Source organism: Megalopta genalis, chromosome 12 (assembly GCF_051020955.1).
Source record: "Megalopta genalis isolate 19385.01 chromosome 12, iyMegGena1_principal, whole genome shotgun sequence".
In the NCBI taxonomy this organism is placed as follows: domain Eukaryota; kingdom Metazoa; phylum Arthropoda; class Insecta; order Hymenoptera; family Halictidae; genus Megalopta; species Megalopta genalis.
The window spans coordinates 8,040,377-8,060,941 of record NC_135024.1 but is presented as its reverse complement, the minus strand read 5'-3'; the positions used below and the strand labels follow the sequence as shown (position 1 = coordinate 8,060,941).

The window sequence follows — 20,565 nt, the reverse complement described above, 5'->3', positions numbered from 1 at the left end:
ATTTGGGATCAGAAACAATTTATAAATAGCATGCCACTATATTCGGGAAACTCTCCTCTATCTTTTAACACCAATTAGAACTTTCTAACGGTTCTACTTTTCATGCAATACCTCATTTTTGTCGAAAATTTTGGGTTTTTACAAAAGTTCGTTTATTTAAAAAACTGAGGGTGATGGAGCAATTCGGTTTTCGGATTCTTGTTCAGGGAGTGAAGCTCTACAAGAATTTCATAGTGGCTACAGGAAATTTATCCGCTGTTCATAACATGCGCGACGTGGTTCCAAAATGTTTAATTCTAAAATGTAAAATATGATAAAATGTTTAAAATATAAACTAAGATGAACGAAAGATAAAGTTAAAGATTTAGAGACTGGGAAATTTCACAAATAAATTAATTCGCTTTATCAGACATCATAGAGTACTTTTATTCCTCGCAATGTACAATTATTTTCATTCCAGGTACTTACATACACTGCGACCAGGTAGGCGGGTGTCTATGTGAGAGTAAAACCCTCGACAGTTTCTCAATAAGGACCCACCAGGACGCACCAGACCCTTTATCCTGCTCGCGTCTTGCCTAGCTGTGCCGAATCTCGTGACTAGAGTAGTATTAGGACTACTGTCAGGTAGTTACTTTCACAGTCCGAAACCACTAACTTTTATGGTAGTTGTTACCTGACAGTGGTCCTAATATTATTCGAGCCTCGAGACTCTGCATGCAATTAGGCAAGAAATAGGCAATTAGGGAGGGGAAGGGGTCTTACGGTCTCGCATATACGAAACTATAGAGCAACTGTCGAAAGTTTTATTCTCAGAATGACACTCGCCTTTGCATCTACCACTGACTTCGATAAACATCGATTCGAGATATCTTTAATTTTCCGACATTTTTTTGGTTCTCCATTTTTGATAACCACAGCTTGCAACCGAAAAATCTGAAAAAATTCTATAATATGCGGCCTGATGTCCGAAATAAGCCACATTTTTTCAAAATCTTAAAAAGTTACCGAAGGGGGGAAATGCCCTCACGGGCCAGTTACAGGATTGAAATTTTGCACAGATAGGTTTTTCTTGGTCAGTTATCAGTTATCATTAAAAAAACCTCTAAAGGCATTTCTGACCATCTTAATCGACTAGGCCCTTTCACTTCGCCTTGCAGAAACAGTTACGTTTTTTTAAATATCACGACATCATTATACCAATAAGAAATAACGTTTCTATAACTGATCTTCACTATTCTTAGAAATTACTTCATCTGATTCATCGAATTCATCTTCTGCGATACAGCAAATAAGTTCTAATCAAATCTTTCTAAATAACCAGTACGAGGGGAGAAAGAAATCAACAAAAAGCTAATGAAAAAGTATTAAAATTTATTATACATCTGAATCATTAGTATTATAATGTACATATTCGACTGGTATTTTATAAAATTATAGTAGAACTCAAAGGTGCACCAGTGCCTATCAGCATCCATAAATACTGCTCTTTTTACCATCCATGTCCGCCACTGGAGTAACCGCCAGAGTGTCCTCCGCCGTATCCACCAGAGAGTCCTCCACCATATCCACCCGACAGTCCTCCGCCATATCCACTAGACAGTCCTCCGCCATATCCACTAGAGATTCCGACACCATGTCCACCAGACAATCCACCGCCATATCCGCCAGAGATTCCTCGAGAACTACCACCACCGTATCCACCAGAAATACCTGACCACAACACGATAATAATTAATAATCTGACAGAGAGTTAATTAAACAAGTTCAACGATATTTCTATGTTTCTTTAACACTTTGATTGTCATGCGACCAACCTACAAAATTTCATGAAATTAAAGTATTTTATTTAATCTAAGTAAAGTATAAAGTTGACTTGTATAACAGCAATAACATTTTCATCATTTTTAGTAATTTTAGGAAGATATAATGGATTTACGAGAAAATTAGTTTTCAAATCTGAGCGAATAATTCCGTCACTCACATACGAATGAAACTGTTAAATATTAGGTCTATATCGGAAGGTTCTGTCCGTTTGTGAAGTGAAAGAAAGTAATAAATTTTATATTTGTATTTAAATACCATTTTTAAGAGATATATGTCTATACGTATCGAAAATTGAGATGACATTATCGAATAGAACTTTCCGGCAGATCAAATGCAACAGTACTTAAAAATCCCCAAAGTTACAGTAATAGTAACCGCATTGGAAGTATCGCATAAAGGAAGTAGAATGAACAGGTATTACGATTCCAAGGACCTTTTAGCAAACCACAAATGTTTCAAGTCCACTTTGAACTAACCACGAGCCGCTAAACATAGCCGCGTATTATGCAATTTTCGAGGCAGTGGCAGTTGCCCTGCATCGTAAAAATGAGCCCAGTGCGTTGACATTATGAAATCGCTGTGCAATATCGCAAAGAAGGAAGAGCAGAATTCGAAGGAGCTCTGGCGAGTCTAATAAAACAGGATGTATCACGGTGGACGTTAAGTATAACGTGATGATATTTGAATAAAATGTCGTTTCACCTCCTCCGAAACCGCCGCCAGATCCGTGTCCTCCGAGAAGGATGCCTCTTTTCTCAAGGTGCTTTTCTTCTTGGCCATAGATGGGGCACGCCAGGGCGATGATAGCGAGAGTAATCTGTAAGGAAATGACATGATACCGTACACAATGTTCATTATTAATTTATGCATTTATAGCGTACTCAATTTTCTGAGCTACAAGGAAAACGTTCGTATCAATTATAATCGATATCTTTGTTTTGTTTTTACTGCAAGAATACTATTTGTTAATGAAAGAAATATTTTCCTTATTTTAGCTTTTGACGAATGGCAATTTGTGGAGAAGTTTGCGATGTAATCAGAGAAATTCAAATTTGCTACAGTAACGCGATATGAACATATTGATTTTTGCTGATGATCGCGATGATATGGAACACTTCTCTGTCTGAGTGTTTTAAGCTTACGAGAAATAATAATCATGCACTTACGACAAGAATGGCTGGGGGAAACAGAAGAATGAATTAAAAATATCGTTGTACCAATTACAACCTTTTAAAAATTAAATAAAATTAAATAAAATTAAAAATTAAAAATTAAAAATTAAAAATTAAAAATTAAAAATTAAAAATTAAAAATTAAATTTCTGTTTTACTGTAATTTGGCACATTTGGGCTAGGCAATTGTTATTTTGCTCACAGATCCGCTAAGAACAATTACGATAATAGAATACATTATGCGAGGAAATTAGAAACTTGAGAGCAAGTGATAATTTTCGATACAAAATAAATTAACACTTGGCCTAAATTAAGTAATTAAGCTACTGACTGCTAGAAGTAGAACTTCCAATTATTTTACATCACCTACTACTTCGTACTAAATAATCTTCGTCACTTTCACAAATACAATTATACAATTGCATGCTCTCGAAACGTCGTACTTTTGATTTGCCGGCAAAGTGAATCGATTTTGCGAATTTTGTATTAAAACGTTCTTTGAAATCGCAGTGCGAATTCAGCCGAGTCGAGTCACTTACGAAGGTTCTCATGATGACAGCGTTGTGCTTCACGATCCTAACTGTTGCAAAAACCACGGGATACACCCGCTTTTATAGTGGCCCGGTCATTTCCTGGGACACCGCATCCCGGTAAGCCTAGTTTCGCATTTATTCGCATGTATTCGCGTCACACAATTGCACGCCACGTGCTGCCCGACACGCCTTTCTAACGCCAGCCGCACACTGCTCCTGTGTCGCGAACACTTTTTACTTTTGTATTTCCCTGTGAGATCAGGCGAAGATATCGGATACGGCGGGCTCGTCAAGTCAGTTGGAAAGAAATAGGTCAATTGTGAAGATTAGCGATAGATAGAAGAACGAAATCGCCATTCACGCGCAAGCAAACAACGTTTTCGGTGTTCTCCACAGATTGGAAAGCGATTGCGCCGGCAGGAGTAACAAAATTTTACGGAAATCGGAACAATCGGTCGATCTAAACGAATCGGGCAGGAGTCCCTTTCGGTTTTCGGTGTCCAATTAAAGAAGTGCTGCAATGATTTCACACCAATTTTCCATTTCGATTTCATACATTGCCAATCGGGAACACGAAATTCTTCGAACTTCTACTGTCAGCTTCCTACAAGACAAACATATATCGCGTGGAGTAATTAAATTTTCCCTCACACATTTTCAGTTTTTAAAATAGAAAAATCCTACTCTTTAACACTAAATCTATCAAACTGATCGAATTTCACCAATTTCGCGTTTTTCGTTTTAACGCTAGATTTACGCGACGCTGAGACTAGTTGTTATATTGCTGCATAAAAATAACAATCATATTTGTTCGGATTTAGCGATTTTAATAATGTATGTCCAATGAAACAGATTCATTTAATTAACATATCATAAATGTAAATTAAAAGATTTGGTACAGATCATTTTGATGGAAATATGATGATTGAATAAATATTTTAATCGCTGCACTAATTGCAACAAAAATAACGAAAGGTCTGAATAAATACAGTCTTTCCATCGTTATAAAGTAACGGACGTTAATTACTTTCAGGGTCTGGTAACATCGTTTAAACATATTCAACGCAATGTTGCTAAAAGATACACAACTGTATTGCAGACAAAATCGTTCGAATATTGTAACTTTCGCTTTAAAATGAAAAAGCTTAAGTTGACGGTGACGAACGATTTCGTTGTGCAATTCTGTGTCGAACTTAGCGAACACGTAGTTTCATAGCCGGCTGACCTGTATTAGATTCGTGGTTAATTGCAGACAAGACAGAGTATCGGATGTATCGAGGGCGGATGAGTCCTGTGATTTTAATGTGACCTTAATGCGGAAACAATTTTTCCGTGTTGCTCGTTGGCAAACTGGAATCAGCCTTACAAAGGAGTCCGAGGAGTATCTCTTGTGCAGCATTCGCATCTCGAATTTCATCCATAGCGAGACTTTCACTGGTACCGACCGCCAAGGGGACGGTTTTCGATTGCATCGTTACGTAAAAAGACGAATTTCCATTTTTCCATTATGCTCGCACACTTCCCCCATGCGCTGGCCTACTCCTTGATTTATCGGATTTCGCCGATCAAATCTACAACCAACTGAAACTGCAACCCTCCGTCTACCATTTCGTATCAGTCCTGCAACGAAGCCGGGGCTGTCAACCCTACCAGTAGCTGGCAAAAATAATGTGTAGTGTGTCAACGATTCTATCGCGCGAAACGATAATAAGCTATTTTCCGAGCTCGACCGAGCTTCTCGAAATTCATGCGACAGTTGACAATGTGTCCGCACGCTATTATTAACAATCACGAATTCTTGGACTGTCACCTGTCAATAGAATATGCATAAAGCACGCATACTGTTCCGCGTAGAGTTCAATTCTGACTAGCAATTTTCGATGCAGTTCTTGTCTTACCCCCGGCCAGGATGGAGGAGTTCAAAGAGATATACGGCGAATTGTACAATTTGTTGCGTTTCATCGGATTATGGCCCATCAACGAGCCTACGATTGCTTTCGAAATGATAATTAAGCGAATTGCCATCCCTCTGATTACATTTCTCTGTTTGGTGGAACAGGTGATCAAAAGTGACTCGCTGTTATTCGTAAATGAAACATACGTATCTGAACGGTTTTAATTGTTGTACAATGTTCGGCGAATTGTACATTGTCGCTGCTGATATTTATTCGTGCATCTGTTGCTGTATTTAGACTGCGGTTATTCGTGCGGAATAAAAATTGTCCGTGTTAATTGTAAAACGCAAATGTTATATGGACAACTATTTCCCTTTCTAATCGTTTTGATAAGTTGAACGTAACAACAGTAGCATTTTTGTTTGTCATAAACAACATAAGCCTAGCTGAACTTTTTGCTTTGTCGAACACCTTCAAGAAGTTCGTTGCGCTAGAAAGACTAACTCGGATAACTGGATATTCATAAATCGTGCAATAAATTCATGAAAAACATTTTAATTGCGTAATATTATAGACGTATCTAGGTTTAATTACGTAACTGTATAATTGAGTGAATGTTTATTATACTTTTGACAAAAGTGGCGCAATAGGTTTTCGTTTAGCTGCATATGTTCTCTTCTTTGATTCTTTATATTATATATCGATTATTCGAATAACCGAGACTCTATCGTAAAGTTAAAGCATCTCGGATAATACGGAACACATCGATCAAACGGGACTCGGATAATCGAGACTCACAATAGTTAGTTTCTGACAATATTACCGCAATCTTATTACAAGAGCAGGCCCTGTGATTATTAGTAAAAATATTGGCAGTGATCAGTGTCTTCTATTAGATCAGTCGGAAGCTTAACACTTAACAGACGGGTTGTTTTTTCTTTGTCTTTCCCGGTTTCCGGGCATTTTTAAAAAGAATTAAATAAACATGTAAGCGTTGCAGTTTGATTAAATCGACAATATTTTTGATAAAATTTTATATAGTCATTTATTTACATCTCTAATATTAATAAAATATTAATAAAGTATTAACAAAAATTCAAGCAAAAACATAAATCTACGTAGTCTATCATAGGAAGTCAGAATGGAAAAGCATAAATCTACGTGGTCCATCCTAAAAAATCAGAATGGAGAAACGTAAATTTACGTGACCCGTTTGTTAAGTATTAAAACAAATTAGTGTGATTATCTTATGAATGGGTACACTCTAATTTACTGGATACGATTTGACTAGAATCTTTACGTTCGCTTGGAATACAAAAATTTAATTGCTACATCTAACTGGCCCAAGTTGGACAAGATTTTACAATAGTGAATTTTAGAATTTCTATTATGGGTAATGTAGAACAATAACTCGACACCGAACAATAACACGTTCCGTGCCGAGCTTTTTTTACTCGAATCTTCACACTTTGATATTTTACTAAAACTTGATGTATTACGTGCAATTATTAATTCTCGTACACATAACAACGTAACAAAAACTTATCAACGCCCATTCTTGCGGTGGAAATTGATTCTTCGGTTCTAAATTTCTTGTAAACAATTTGTTCAGTTCACTAAGTAAACATGCAAGCGTGTACCATCGATGGTACACGTGGCACGGAACGTGATAAGTCGAAAATCTTGGTTCGTGAAATGAATTGCATGAAATAATATTAGAACGAGTTCGAATAATTTTCGTAAAGATTCATCTCTTTATCGTTCACTCTGAAAGCTCAGAGTTTCGCTACAGTTGGAATATGTTTCAGTATTTGACGTTGTTCAGCGTAGAATTCACGATGGACAAATTAGTATCAACGATGGCGTTCAGTGGTCCGATGCTACTGTTCTTCGTACGATACGTATCTTTCCTATTGGCGATCTCAACAGTAAGTATTACATACGATCGAGTGCACTTTGCATAATCGCTGCAGCCGTTAAAAGGCGTGATTGTAATCTTATGAATATTTTCTTTGTATTTCGCGTCAGATTAGATCACTCTTTACAAGCATGCAAAATGATTTCGAAAAATGGAAAAACACGGTCGAAGTGGAGTTTTTACAACAGTTCATAGACAAAGCGAAACTCTTGTATTATTATTATCTTCGTAAGGACAATTGATAAATATGTTACCTCGATACCGTGAACGGAAAAATATATGAAGTTTGCAGGACAACATTTCTAAGAATACATTCAAAATAAGCACTTAACAAAATTTCAACTAAGAACTACTGAGTCAGCACTAAACCTGTCACAGTCGAATAACCGATTTCTCATTTTACAATCGAGGCATTGTGTGCAAAAGTTGTTTTCGCAGGATCCCTCATAATCGTATTCTTCCATCTTCTACGTATATGTACATATCTGGAGTGTTAGAATATGCGTTCGCGATTTGCTCGTCAATTTTCAATGTTTGCCGAACAATAGGGATGCGCGAAATTCCGGGTTAGGGTCCGGCTTATACAAAAAGTCGGGCGGGCTCGGCCGGGTTTCCCGACGATTTCGGATCGAGATTGGAAAGTTCCGAAGGATCAATTATTTATAATATTCACTATACATACACATGCATATATATTTTCAAATTTAATCATATTTTCACTCTAGATGATGATGCAACAAAGAACTCGCGAATCGCGCCCAAAAGTAAAATTAAGTATTTTATTTAACACAGTTTCTTTCGTCCTTATTTTGCAACTAGAAATAAATAATTGAATCTCTAATCAATAAAGTTGCCGAATGACATGCATTTCATTTCCATTTCGTGAAGAGTTTTTCAGGTGTGATAGGTTATATTGTAAATTACAATATTCCTTTTTTGAAACGTTCCAATAATTCAGTAATGTAAACTGACCCTATAGAATCATAATTATTAATATTCTTACACACCCAGTAGATGTTTCCATACTCTTCAATATTTTAAATTATATACTAAATTCCATACTTTCACAACAAATATGTACACATATTCTATCGTCCTTGATCTCCCATTCTATCCCCCTTGACATCCGAAATCGTCGGATCGAGATGAATATGACATTATAAACCAATTGTAAATGACATTATTGGGGCAAGCACTATAGTAAAAACTGTAACTAAATTAGATAAACTCGATCTTCTCACTGTTACGAGGCAACGCATATCAGTCAATTTCACTGATCGGTAAGTGTGTAGTGTTGACACACCATTCGGATGTCCATATTGCAACGTTTGCACGAGTCTATTTTTCCCTCCACGGTTTCACAGTTTCGTACTTATTAAAAATTAGTGAATGAGGCATGCTTCCTGATTCTAGGCCTAGTAACCTTCACAGTGGTCGGGATGACTGCAGCAATGATTCCGATAATAACGCAGACGAAATATCAAGTTACATATCTTCGTTATTTCGGATTTTACTACACGCAGGGGAATCTGAAAACTACTTGCGTCTGTTTACACATCACGTTTGTATATTGTGTTGGTATATTTTGCGTGCTTGGCACGGAAATATCGGTATCTGCCTGTTCTCATCATATCTGCGGGGTGCTTAGAGCAGCTAGGTACATTTCCAACGATGTTCACGAATATTCGTTCTACGGATTCATTTATCATACCACGAGTCATTTGTGGCTCCAGGATCGCGTGTAATTCGATCGAGTTGAAAAAGTTCAATGCGCGAAAATACGCGGTCCCCGTAAAAATGCATTTCGTACAGTTTGTCATATTCCACTTTCTCGTGGTCATTTTTCTTCCGATTTGAAAATGACATTTTATAGTTCGCTGTATCGTCGGGCTTGTTGTTATTTCGAGCAACGGATGATTACACCGTCGAATACCATCGATGAACTTTTATACGTTCACCGGATGTAAGATTGATCGAAGAGTGAACAGAAGTGTCAATTAATTTTTGTTTCTTCAGCTATAAGCTTACAACGTCGATCAACGATCTTGCAAAATCAACTACTGCACGGACAATAGACATTGCTCCCGCTGTGAAATTACACTTGCAAGCTATCAAGTTGGTATCTTCGTAGAGGCGTTGATACCAGCCACTGTTATCGTATATTTAATTGCTTCCCTTTATCGCATGTTTCATTAATTCTGCGCCGATCGTTCGTCAAAACGCCAACTCAACAACGAAGTATGGTCGAGTCAATCGCGCAGGATCTAGGATTGTCGTACATGGTGACGATCTTTACGGCTGTCATTTCATTTGCCTTGAATTTATGCCGTGTAAGTATCGTTCGAATCGGATGATAAAGGACCGGCGAATTATAAATTTGATAAGTCCGACGTTTTTCTCTCGTCGAGTTAAAACATCATGAAAGTGTTTTTGGTATGTGGTATAGGTATTCCTGGCGATCGCGGAGTCTCATAACTTCGATGAAGCAATAGTCCCCCTCCTAATTATCCTGTCTCATGTGATAATGATGTTTCTGAGTAATCATTGCGGGCAGGAGGTGTCGAACACCAGCCTTGAAATATTTGACGCAGCGTGAGTCTACATATCGAACGATTATTTGTCCGAGTATCGAAATCAAATACTAATTTAAGGATGCATTTCTAATAAATAAATTGTCCGCGTCGATTGCAAAAAAATAGAAACTGAATACAGCAAGCTCTTTCTTTTTTTCATAATTTCAATAGATCGAAGATAATGCAATGCAACATTTTTACATTCTTTTAATCTTTATGCTATTTTATACTGCAACTATTCACAATTTTTTCCCATAAATACATGATATCGCTAGTAATAATGAATTATTATCACTGGACTGTGCGGACCTTTCTGCATTTATGTCATCTGCAGATTGTTCAAAGGAAAAAAGAACACATCTGCAGCGACAATGTATAAAAACATCTATAATTTATCATCAACGAAAGGTTGAAAAGATTTAATTGAAACCTTTAATTTCATTTTAAAGGTTTGAAAGATTTTTATCATCGTTAAAACGATTTCATAAATTGTACTCTCGCCTAAGTTCATAGGAAAGATACCCATAAAAATCGAAGTTCGCATAAAAATCTGCAATCAAATTGTCGCGTTCGGAATTCCATCTGTTTACGAACATTTTTATGATACAGATACAATTCTTTGTGGTACTACATACCGCTGAAAGCGAGGAAACTGGTGATGTTCGTGATGCTGAAGAGTAGCAAAATGATGGAGGTAAACTTGTTGAGTTTGTACACCGCAGGTTACGAAGGATGCTCGATGGTAATTAATCCACGCACTATATTATGTCTCGTCATCGATTCGCGATCTACGATTGCAGAGATTTCGATTTCAGATGCTAAGCACATCGTTCTCCTATTTCACCGTGATATATTCCGTCCATTAGATTAAACGATTGCTTGAACCGGTAATTATCACTTCAAGAATGTGTAATACAACGAAATGTTCCGTAGTAGCAACAAAAATTGCAGAAGAAAGCTGCAGGCAATTCGGGATCGGTAAGAATCGTTGATGTTACGCGTTAAATGATAGAGAAACTAGCGTCGACGAATGAATAATGAAAACAACAAAAACAGAACAATAACGAAACAATTATTTCTTCGAACTCGAAACGTATTCGTCTTAATACCTCGCCTTAATTACAACGTCAGTTTGAAACAGGGTTCATAGATCTACCAGCGCACGTGTTCATTCGCACGCCTAGCAAAGAAAGAGGAAGGACTTTTTAGGGACCACAGTCACTGACAGCTACCTCCGGGTGTCGATCGAAGAGCGTCATCGTTTTGCGAAAGAGCCATGCTACGTCCATACTGAAGCAACATCGACCTATCTGTCAATGTTTTATGTTCCTCAAGAAAGATGGAGGAGTGGTAAAAATCAAAAAAAAAATAAAAAGACGGAGGAACGTTCCTCGATGTTGCGTCAGTGTGGACATACTTTAACAGAACAACACCAGCATTATCGGACACCAGATTATGAATTGTGTAGTATTGAATATAGAGCGTCTCTCTTTCCAACGAACGTGTGGTTCTTTTCTCCGACATCGTTGCGCACGGTGCGACTTTCACAAGGGGTTGATTACTTAACCACGGGGCCAAAATGATCGAATAGTAACAAAAAGATGAATAAATGTCGAAAGTTAATTGTAGCAGACTGCGATGAAATAGGGTTTCAAGGGACAAACAAAGGGACGCAGCGTTGACAGCTGATACTACAATGAATTATTCTAGCGGATGTGTGAGCCACAGGTATAATCTTGTCACGGAATAACGATTAAAGTTGGATTAAATTCTCGCGTCGCCAAAATAAGGATCGCGAGTCATGCATAGCCCTTCGGACGAACCTAATTCCCAGTTCCTGAAATATGGAAGACACACTTTTCATTCGAACTTTCAAAGTTGTTGTCCGCCGACGCGACGCGGACGACCGCCTCTAGTGGGCTCATCTAAATTTTATGAAAACCTTTTCATACTTAACATAATCTTGACAGTCATTTCGACAAGCTGGTGTCCGCGAAAAATGTGACTGACGTACTCGTTACGGCACACGCTTCGTACGCCATTCAAATTTCAGATCGCTATAATTTCCGACCGTACCATCGGCGGACGTGCGGCGGACGGCTGTCTTATCACCTGTCGGTTTCAGCAAAGCATGAATAAACTATGGTTTATTCTGTGTGTAATCAAGTTTTGCGTAGCACCAGTCGGCACAGTCGTCGTCTTACTACTGGTCAAGATGAACGAACCGGCGACGGCGGATAAAACGACGAACGTGGAAGAGTTCAAGAGGATTCACCGTGATTTGTACAATTAATAAATTGTACAATTAATAAATCCTGTTTCTATTATAAAAATTCTCGAGTACAGTTATGTACAATTCTCGACTCTTAATGAATTCAATTGGAAATAATGTTATAATAAATTCATCGGGAACCGCAATTTTAATTTTTCATTTGTTGATATCTGCATCGTGAAATTGATGAGCGCAACTGCAAGCAATAAGATTCGTCTAGCCATCAATTTGTAGTAGAGCGCAGGCTTTACCGGCCTCTGGCCCATTTACGACCCTGCGCTCTACTACAAATTGATGGCTAGACGAATCTTATTGCTTGCAGTTGCGCTCATTAATTTCACGATGCAGATATCAACAAATGAAAAATTAGAATTGCGGTTCCCGATGAATTTATTATAACATTATTTCCAATTGAATTCATTAAGAGTCGAGAATTGTACATAACTGTACTCGAGAATTTGTATAATAGAAACAGGACTGCTCGAATGGCTTTTAAAATTCATAGCTTTTAACTGCGGTCGAAATGTATTTTAGTATAAATCGTTGCTCACAGTTGAACTCAATTTGGATAATGTACTAACGACGTTGTCGTTTAGTGGACCAGTGGTGTTGATCATTATGCGCAGCGTGTCTTTCCTCTTGGCGATCGAAACAGTAAGCTCTAACACAATTGCTATGCCCGTTAAATTGCATTATTGTAATCTTATGGAGTTTTTCTTTGTACTTGACGTCAGATAAGGCGTTTCTTCATGGACATGCCAAATGATTTCGACAGAACCACAAAGGTACGATCGAAATGGATTGCTTAGAAGAATACATAAAGCAAGCGAAAACCTTGCGCGCCTACTATTTTCGTAAAGACAATTGGCAAATTTGTTTTCTCCGCGATACCGTGAACGGAAAAATTATTTGATCGCAATAGAAAATAGATGGTACCAAAAGAAGAATAAAACTAGGAGAAGAAATTTATCTATTCGTATTGGAATTTTCGAAACGGTCGATTTTTCCTTTCACGGCTTTACTGTTTTCTGCTGAAACAAGATTAGTTAATCAGTCACGCGATTCCCGGCTTTAGGAATATTAAACACCGCCAGCAGCAGTCTTCGTACCGGCGCTGTTTGTGATCACAGTGCAGCCGAAATATCATGTCGCTTACCTTCGCTATCTTGGATTTTATTTCAAGGAGTCGAGCATGCTAACAACTTCCATGTTCCTGCAAGTTACATACGTGTATGTATATGGTGTATATTGTGTACTCAGTACAGAGGCATCGATAAGTGCCTGTTGCTATCGTGTATGCGGATTACTTAGAATCGCTAGGTATATTGTCAATGGTATTTACGCATTTTTGTTGTATCAATTCATTCATCATTCCAGGACTTTATATGCAATGCACAGTCAAAGACAAATATATGTGAACACTCTTTAAAACGGTATAACTTTTTTAATACTGAACTAAACGACTTGTGAATTTCTTTCAGGTGAAAGAGAACAATGACTAAAATGCTTTTCTTTTTAATTTTGCTATTACTTGAAATGACAAAGCAAAATAAAAAAAGAACTCATCTTTTAACTTTTTTATTTGAGCCTATAACGAAAATTTAGAAACTGCCTTTCAAGGAATAACAAAATTAGAAAAAAGCATTTTAGTCATTGTCTAGTGTACTAGTCCCTCGATCATTTAAAAAAACTTCAAGTCATTTAGTGAAATTTTAAAAAACTTATTTCGAATATTTTTTTCACCCACTGTACATTTGTCCGTGACTGTAAGCTCGCGATTGTTTAAAACATATTTCAGTACTACTTATACGAAAACGGTTTGTTGGATATTAACGTTTATTTCGTTTTTTTCTATAGCTTTTTAACTAAACTACATGGAACGATGTCATCCATTGGCGATCTGAAACCAAAATGTAAAATAAAATTTTTTTTAATGATTTTTATATGTATATTGACGATAATATAGCAATGCTTTTGACTTGTTTTTTTCATTCTTTTACCGTATTATAGTTCACCAATTTATTTTTATCATAAATGGATATAATCCGTAATCTATTAGGCTGTTTAGTTATTATAACGTGTACCTTAAGTTGTATCTTAATTAGAAAAACTCGAAATTGGGTGAAACTTTTCCTTGAAGGTTCCTATTTTGTTAACTTGCCGATGTACAAACCAATCGATTTTATCGAGAAAAGTTCAAAAATCGAAGTCCTGAATCTAGGAACGTAATTAAAATAAGTCCCGAATTTGTATCATCATAAGCGAATAATTATCATCTATATTTGAGAAGTAATCAGTTGCACATTTAATAACGCAGATACAATTCGCGGTGGTACAATATACCGTCGTATGCGAGAGACGCTGTGATGATCATAATGATGAAGTCTTACAAACATCTGTCCATCGATATAAGGGGTTTGTACATTGCAGGCTACGAGGGATACTCGATGGTGATTAATCAATTTTTGTAGACATATCATCGATTCATAGTGTATGGTTACGGAAGCCTCTGTTTCAGATCATCAGATCGTCGTTCTCTTATTTCACTGTCCTCTAACATTTACAGTGACTCCAAAAAGATCTCAGTAACTTGTATGCATACTGATAATTTCATCGTAATCGGTTAACGCAGAGTCAAATTACAGACGTTGAAAGATGTCATTAGATTTCTCATAGTTTTTGGTGAAAAGTCATGTGCTGTGATCGTGGATTATTTATTTTACTATTTCGATGATTGGTAGGACTAATAACGATTCGTGGGACGTTTTGAGAAACACGTGTTTAATCTTTTGGCTCACGAACCACTTTGAAGTATGACTCCAGCTCCGCGATTTCACACTCTCGCACATCACGTACATACATGCTTACTACATACAAGAGTGAAAAGCTACGATTTTCACTATCCTTAATTTTTTGTAATTCATAACAACGTCGACCGATTTCGATAAAATTTTCGTTGCAAGCTTAAATGAAAAATTTAAGATTTTTATTTTTTTGTTTTATCATTCCAAGTACAGTGAAAAATGGACAATTTGCGGCTCATTTTTATAGTTACCGATTGTCAACAACTATAAAAACGAGATGCGAGGCTCGAATAATCGTATCTCCTCTTCCCAAATTGACTATTATTGTGTACAATCTGAGCGCGAACTAGGGAGAAATTACTGTAATAGCATAATTAAAAAGGAAAAAGTATTTTAGCTTTTGTACAGTAAACTGGTAAACTCTAATATCCCCAAAAAATTCAAGTCGTATAATCTAATTTTAAAAAAGTTTCACCGTTTTAAATGTGAACGTTCCTTTTTTTGAAGCCACTATAATACGAGCTGCTAAAACGTTCTTAATGGCTAACTTACAAAAAGGTGGAATCTAGGCGAGTCAGGATGTGTAAGAAACGTCATCCTAACAAGAAACAGTTTAAATATCACGTGCTATAAACTTTTAGAACAGAACTAGAATAAAACGATTAATGAATAATAAGAAATAGTCGAGAAAGTGTAGCAGTATTGTATTTTAATTACGAATTTCTTTTGAAAAATTTAACTTTCGATTGTTTTAATGTATTAATTTATCTATATGAAAAATTGTCTTGGCAGAAAAATGTTCTTTGCAGCATATTCATTCAGTGATATTATTTCAACTGCATACAAAATATTTGTTACTATAATGTAACAAATCATAACCATGTTATGATATAATTTATTGATTTATTAATCGACTAACTATCAAGTTCCATTTCAGTAATAAATATTTCTAGCTTTATAAAAATTGTAAGATTTTGAATTGATTTAAATCTTGCAAGATTTTTTCCCGCTGAAAAGTCTACCTGCCACTTGTACCAACGGAATTGTAAGATTGGTAAGTTATAAACACACTACATAAAATTTTTACTGTCTTGTTCATTTTTTTCAAATTAATTAAACATCTTTTAAAACGTAATACAAGCCCATTTACATGAATATAAATCTACTTATTATGCAAAAGTTCAGCAAAAATAATTCTTTATAAGTATATCTACTTTGATGTTTTCTGTAACACAAGCTTTTGTAAATCGGTTTAAAAATTTCATTGTTTTCGAATAAACAATACAGTTTCACAATTTAAAGAATTAAGAACGTCACAAACATAATATTTATAATGTGAAATTTTTATTTTAAATCGTAGGCGATACACGTGTCTACCTACTGTCGGTAAAATCGAATACGACAAATGTCAGATTTGTTAAGTGGGCTTGTTTAGATCTGACTACGTAGTCTCCCATTCTTCAAGTGATTCATAACCTCTCAAAGTGTAATCTTCAGACCTTGATATCAAAAATTTGGTATTTAGGGATTACACAACTAGGTAACATAAAATGAAGAAACTCTATTTAGCCGAGTTGGATACATGATTAATTTAATCAGTTTCATATGCGTTGCACTATGATTAACAACAAACACCTACTTCATTCGCTACTTATCTACCGATTTAATATCAGTTGCATTTCTCAGCAATGTAGTCGAAATCTGTCGTTCAAAAATTCTACGAAGTATCAGTCGGTTATTAATGATGAAAGAGATGGACGAAGTGGCAAAAAAACATTTACAGCATTAAAAAATACTGCTATATACAAAAAACCTGTTAATACATTAACGACAGGTAAAGGAATTGTGACAGTCTTTCTATTAAAATAAGATGGAAGAACATGTACTATATTTAAAAATGTTGGTATAAAAGAAGTATGATACAAGCAATTATAGTTATATTCACGTTCAAGGTAATGACGAGACACCGTTTGTAGATGATATTGAGAAAATTACTTCGTATTCCATTTTTGGATTTCAAAATGCGATTAAACAACAGGTAAAAAGACAGATTCCATCTGTGTCTACGATTCTGAATGAGACAATGTCCCCATGTACAATGGCACGTATAGGCATATGGAGGGAAAGAATGATTTCAGAATATGGACAAGAAGAATTTGACAAGCATTCTGAAAGTATTGGTCATGTTCGATTTGTCTACAGTATATATCAGGATTAATTTTAACTTATTAATTTTCTAGATATGAAAAGAACTGGTAGACTACTACACTCTTACATACACAGAAAGCTACTACGCAAGGATGTTGTATTGTCGTCAGAAATTTATTTAGCATACCTCAGTGTCAGGTCTTTTTTATCGAATATACAAAATGTTCAACGGTTGGAAACTGTTGTGACTCATCCCGCTTTGAAGTACAAAGGCGTCGTAGATTGTATTGGAGTTTATAGGTAAAACAGATTAAATTTATTGCACAAGTGGATATTTATTTATTCAATTGACTTTTTAACCCTTGGAGAATGTACCATGCAAAAGACAATGTCAGGTCATTTCTGAGCCACGATAAAATTTTACGTGAACAAATTTTTGTTGATATAAGAACTTGGTCTCGAGTGACCTATGTTCGTCCTGTAAGGGTTAATTGTATTTCAAATTTATGTACATAGAAATGAGGTGTGTGTAATTGATTGGAAGAAATCAGACAAACAACGATCAACTTTAGATGCAACTTATGATGCAGCTCTTCGACTCTCTGCCAACATCGGCGCCGTGAACGCTTCCCACATGTTTCCTTTTGTGGTAATTATTCTAAAGTCAGCTATTTTTTAGCAATTAACAATTCCTTGTTATACGAATCATTTAAGAAAAGGAATATTGCTTTTTTAACCGAACACATGAAGTTGTAAATAATTGTTTCAGGTGACTAAAGGATTGCTCGTGATCGCTTATTCGAACGGAGATCCAGCACATATCCACGAGGTAAAAGATAAGTTATTGCAAGAAAAGTGGACAAGTTGGTTGGAACGATTGAAAAAGTTCTATGAAGAACAAAACTCTAGATCAAAGGATGGAACAGTTCCAGATAGCTACTAAGTATATTAACTATTAATTGTATTAAGCAGTAATAAATAAATAAATAGTCAATTTTAGGTAAGTTTTCCGTAACCCCGAACCCTTTCCGTATCTACTGATCAATAAAAAAATAGACAATATTTTCATACGCGTTTCACGAAGTAAATCTGAATATTATATTGTTTTCGTTATAATATTCAATGCCGATTTCAGCTCCACGAATCTACGAGACAAAGTTTACAGCTGATAATTTAGCACAAACTTTAAATTTTATTTTTTTATTTGATAGCATTCTTTTATATTATACTAGACTCTTATACTAGACTCTTGATCGTAGAAAACTTAACTGCACTTTATTATATTTTATAAGTACCATTGTTATTATTTGAATATACGCGCCGTATGAATTTGAGGCTTTCAAACCATAAAATGTACCGTAATACAAACGAGGTATACAAATACTCGATCCTCGCTAAGAAGCTTAAATTTCTGAAAATCGGTAACGATAAGCGCGATACTGGAATGGCTTCTGAAGCCCCACTTTTGGATGGCAAAATAATGCATTGGATGTCCAGTCTACTCCTATACCTCATCTGTGGCAACACATCCAAACTGGTAAGACTTGAGCAACAAAGTTGCTGAAGTTACTGTACCTGATGTAGCAACAGTCGATAATTTGATTACCAGTTTAAGTATTTTCTTGCTACGTGTGATGGCGCTAAATTAGATTTTAGTGGATCTGTATCAGGTGTAGATAACGTAAATTTCTATGTTATCAATTTAGTTAGATAACTTTATTATTGATAACTTTAATATTGTTTAATAATGAAGTTTTTGCCACATTATATATATATATATATATATATATATATATATAAACAATATTAATAATATATACTGTTTAGTAGAATATTCTTTAATTAGAAAAATTATATGACTAAAAATATTCTCAGGATACAAAATTGTTCTCGTCACTGTCCATATATGTATGGATAATATATGTATATATTAGTCATATAATTTTTTTAAATTAAAGAATATTCCACTAAACAGTTCCGTGTCCTCAAAATAATCTTTCAGCCTCTCACAATTATCATATTTTAATCGAAATGATAGTAAATAAGAAAATAGAGGCGTAATCTAATTATCCGATCTGTCTTCGCTCCGAGCATGTTGAATAATCGGATTCTACTGTAAAAATATTGTCACGTCCCCACCTATCCTTTTCGGTTAACATATAGCAATTATAACTTGGAGGCAACCCTTTTCGGGCGCGACATTATCCGGTTTCTCGTTGTAGAGCCTTATAAGCGTCATACGCAACCCTTCGTATTCCCCTAGGAACCATAAACTAATGGCAAAATTGCGGAAACACGTCTTTCGTTGTATTTCCCTACGCCTGAATTTTGGTGTAATTCTTCAGCATTCGAATGGTACAGCAAAAGTTAACCCCCGGAAACATAAAAGAACGTGTCTGCACATAAATCTTTAATGGTGCTGAGTTTAATGTAAATACTTAAAAGCATTGTATAAAAATTATTTTCTTCGCAGAGCTAAATCGCGCGCGCGCGCGTGTGTGTGTGTGCATCAATGTTTTCAGTACTGGAGAAACAGCAAGTGTGATCGCCTAACGCTAAACCTACCGAACGGAAACAATGTATTGCCTCATAAAAGTGAGAAGATCGAATTCGTTTAGATTTTATAAAGTTTTTATTATAGAACTTGATCCAATAATATAATTTAATCAAGCATTTCTCATAAAGGAATCTGCAAGGTTTGTAGAATTGTAAGATAGATTTCTGTAACATCACTTATAATAATATAAGCAGATAACGATCGTACTGACCGTGGTAGATTTAGTATTTAACTGAAATGATTTGTCTGCAACTCTTTAGGAATTAGATGCATTAGTTTCGAAGGGTTACGGCTCGGAGATTTCCTGAGCTGCACTTTCAGTTATCCGATGGAACTTCGAGGTGCATAAAGAAAGGCTGGGAAGCAGGTCTCACGGATTGTGCATCCGCTCCAAGATAAGAAAAGTGTCCTCTTCGTTTCTTTATACAAGCAGCAGTTTGGACAACTCGTAACTCGAGTTTATGATGAGTCGGAACGCTATCCTGTTTCCATCTGTCTTAACGAGATTGGCAAGCCCGCTGTATGCCGTGGATCTATAAAATTTAACAGATTATACCTTCTTCATGGATGACGAGACAGCGAGTATTACAATCTTCTTGTTCACGGTCCGACCATACACGTTTCCTTTCGTCGTATCAGTTTATCTGAGAATGGTTCTTCCGATACTTTTTTGTTTTCTATATTACGCTTTCACTAATACACGATATTGTATCGTAACAATGACAATATTTATTCGAACTATGTGCCATTCCTATTATAACGTACGCTTAAACGAAGAAGCTCATCTAAAACATTTCACAAGATGCTTCTAACATCAGGAATTGTCAAATGAAAGATCGGAAACCAGACAATTTGACTAATTTGCT

General features: G+C 35.9%; 3 protein-coding genes across 16 annotated transcripts; 2 read left to right on the top strand and 1 right to left on the bottom strand.

Moving 5' to 3' along the window:
• Nucleotides 1-1,354: 1,354 nt before the first annotated feature.
• On the bottom strand, nucleotides 1,355-5,186 carry LOC117217454 (uncharacterized). Of its 2 annotated transcripts, none has more exons than XM_076525561.1 (3): nucleotides 4,758-5,186; nucleotides 2,530-2,644; nucleotides 1,355-1,713 (listed from the first exon to the last, which is right to left on the bottom strand). In XM_076525561.1, the coding sequence occupies exons 2-3, from the start codon at nucleotides 2,605-2,607 to the stop codon at nucleotides 1,468-1,470; spliced, it is 324 nt and encodes a 107-aa protein (XP_076381676.1). In that variant the 5' UTR covers nucleotides 2,608-2,644; nucleotides 4,758-5,186; the 3' UTR covers nucleotides 1,355-1,467. The 2 variants fall into 2 exon arrangements, with proteins under 2 accessions (XP_076381676.1, XP_033320961.2); XM_033465070.2 differs by lacking the exon at nucleotides 4,758-5,186 and adding an exon at nucleotides 3,539-4,013.
• Nucleotides 5,187-5,400: 214 nt separating this feature from the next.
• On the top strand, nucleotides 5,401-12,241 carry LOC143260379 (uncharacterized). 7 transcript variants are annotated; one of them, XR_013034521.1, is made up of 10 exons: nucleotides 5,401-5,591; nucleotides 7,236-7,355; nucleotides 7,456-7,573; nucleotides 8,777-9,002; nucleotides 9,362-9,460; nucleotides 9,585-9,675; nucleotides 9,792-9,937; nucleotides 10,528-10,660; nucleotides 10,734-10,896; nucleotides 11,060-12,241. XR_013034521.1 is itself a non-coding variant. In XM_076525464.1 (9 exons), exons 1-9 carry the CDS (start codon nucleotides 5,442-5,444, stop codon nucleotides 10,782-10,784), a joined length of 1,152 nt encoding a protein of 383 aa, XP_076381579.1. In that variant the 5' UTR covers nucleotides 5,402-5,441; the 3' UTR covers nucleotides 10,785-11,003. The 7 variants fall into 7 exon arrangements, 1 of the variants encoding a protein (XP_076381579.1); XR_013034522.1 differs by having other exon boundaries at nucleotides 8,759-8,906; nucleotides 11,060-12,239; XR_013034520.1 differs by having other exon boundaries at nucleotides 5,402-5,591; nucleotides 8,759-9,002; nucleotides 11,050-12,238.
• A 415-nt stretch (nucleotides 12,242-12,656) lies between these two features.
• LOC117217415 (mitochondrial genome maintenance exonuclease 1) lies at nucleotides 12,657-18,141 on the top strand. Of its 7 annotated transcripts, XM_076525466.1 has the most exons (9): nucleotides 12,659-12,844; nucleotides 12,925-12,975; nucleotides 13,266-13,420; nucleotides 14,508-16,048; nucleotides 16,355-16,828; nucleotides 16,947-17,168; nucleotides 17,235-17,442; nucleotides 17,659-17,791; nucleotides 17,912-18,141. In XM_076525466.1, exons 5-9 carry the CDS (start codon nucleotides 16,600-16,602, stop codon nucleotides 18,083-18,085), a joined length of 966 nt encoding a protein of 321 aa, XP_076381581.1. In that variant the 5' UTR covers nucleotides 12,659-12,844; nucleotides 12,925-12,975; nucleotides 13,266-13,420; nucleotides 14,508-16,048; nucleotides 16,355-16,599; the 3' UTR covers nucleotides 18,086-18,141. The 7 variants fall into 7 exon arrangements, with proteins under 7 accessions (XP_076381582.1, XP_076381581.1, XP_033320889.2 ...); XM_076525467.1 differs by having other exon boundaries at nucleotides 12,657-12,844; nucleotides 13,266-16,048; nucleotides 16,971-17,168; XM_033464999.2 differs by lacking the exons at nucleotides 12,659-12,844; nucleotides 12,925-12,975; nucleotides 13,266-13,420 and having other exon boundaries at nucleotides 14,261-16,048; nucleotides 16,355-16,534; nucleotides 16,681-16,946; nucleotides 17,033-17,168.
• Nucleotides 18,142-20,565: the final 2,424 nt, after the last annotated feature.

Bases quoted from the DNA above. Each gene is read 5' to 3' on its own strand.
- LOC117217454 (XM_076525561.1), bottom strand. From the start codon at position 2,607: ATGGCCAAGAAGAAAAGCACCTTGAGAAAAGAGGCATCCTTCTCGGAG. The intron at 1,714-2,529 runs GTGAAACGACAT...TGTTGTGGTCAG, and splicing joins TGGCGGCGGTTTCGGAGGAG to GTATTTCTGGTGGATACGGT.
- LOC143260379 (XM_076525464.1), top strand. From the start codon at position 5,442: ATGGAGGAGTTCAAAGAGATATACGGCGAATTGTACAATTTGTTGCGT. The intron at 9,003-9,361 runs GTACATTTCCAA...TTGTTTCTTCAG, and splicing joins GGGGTGCTTAGAGCAGCTAG to CTATAAGCTTACAACGTCGA. The intron at 10,661-10,733 runs GTAATTAATCCA...TTTCGATTTCAG, and splicing joins GTTACGAAGGATGCTCGATG to ATGCTAAGCACATCGTTCTC.
- LOC117217415 (XM_076525466.1), top strand. From the start codon at position 16,600: ATGCGTTGCACTATGATTAACAACAAACACCTACTTCATTCGCTACTT. The intron at 16,829-16,946 runs GTAAAGGAATTG...TTCACGTTCAAG, and splicing joins TGTTAATACATTAACGACAG to GTAATGACGAGACACCGTTT. The intron at 17,169-17,234 runs GTATTGGTCATG...TTAATTTTCTAG, and splicing joins ATTTGACAAGCATTCTGAAA to ATATGAAAAGAACTGGTAGA.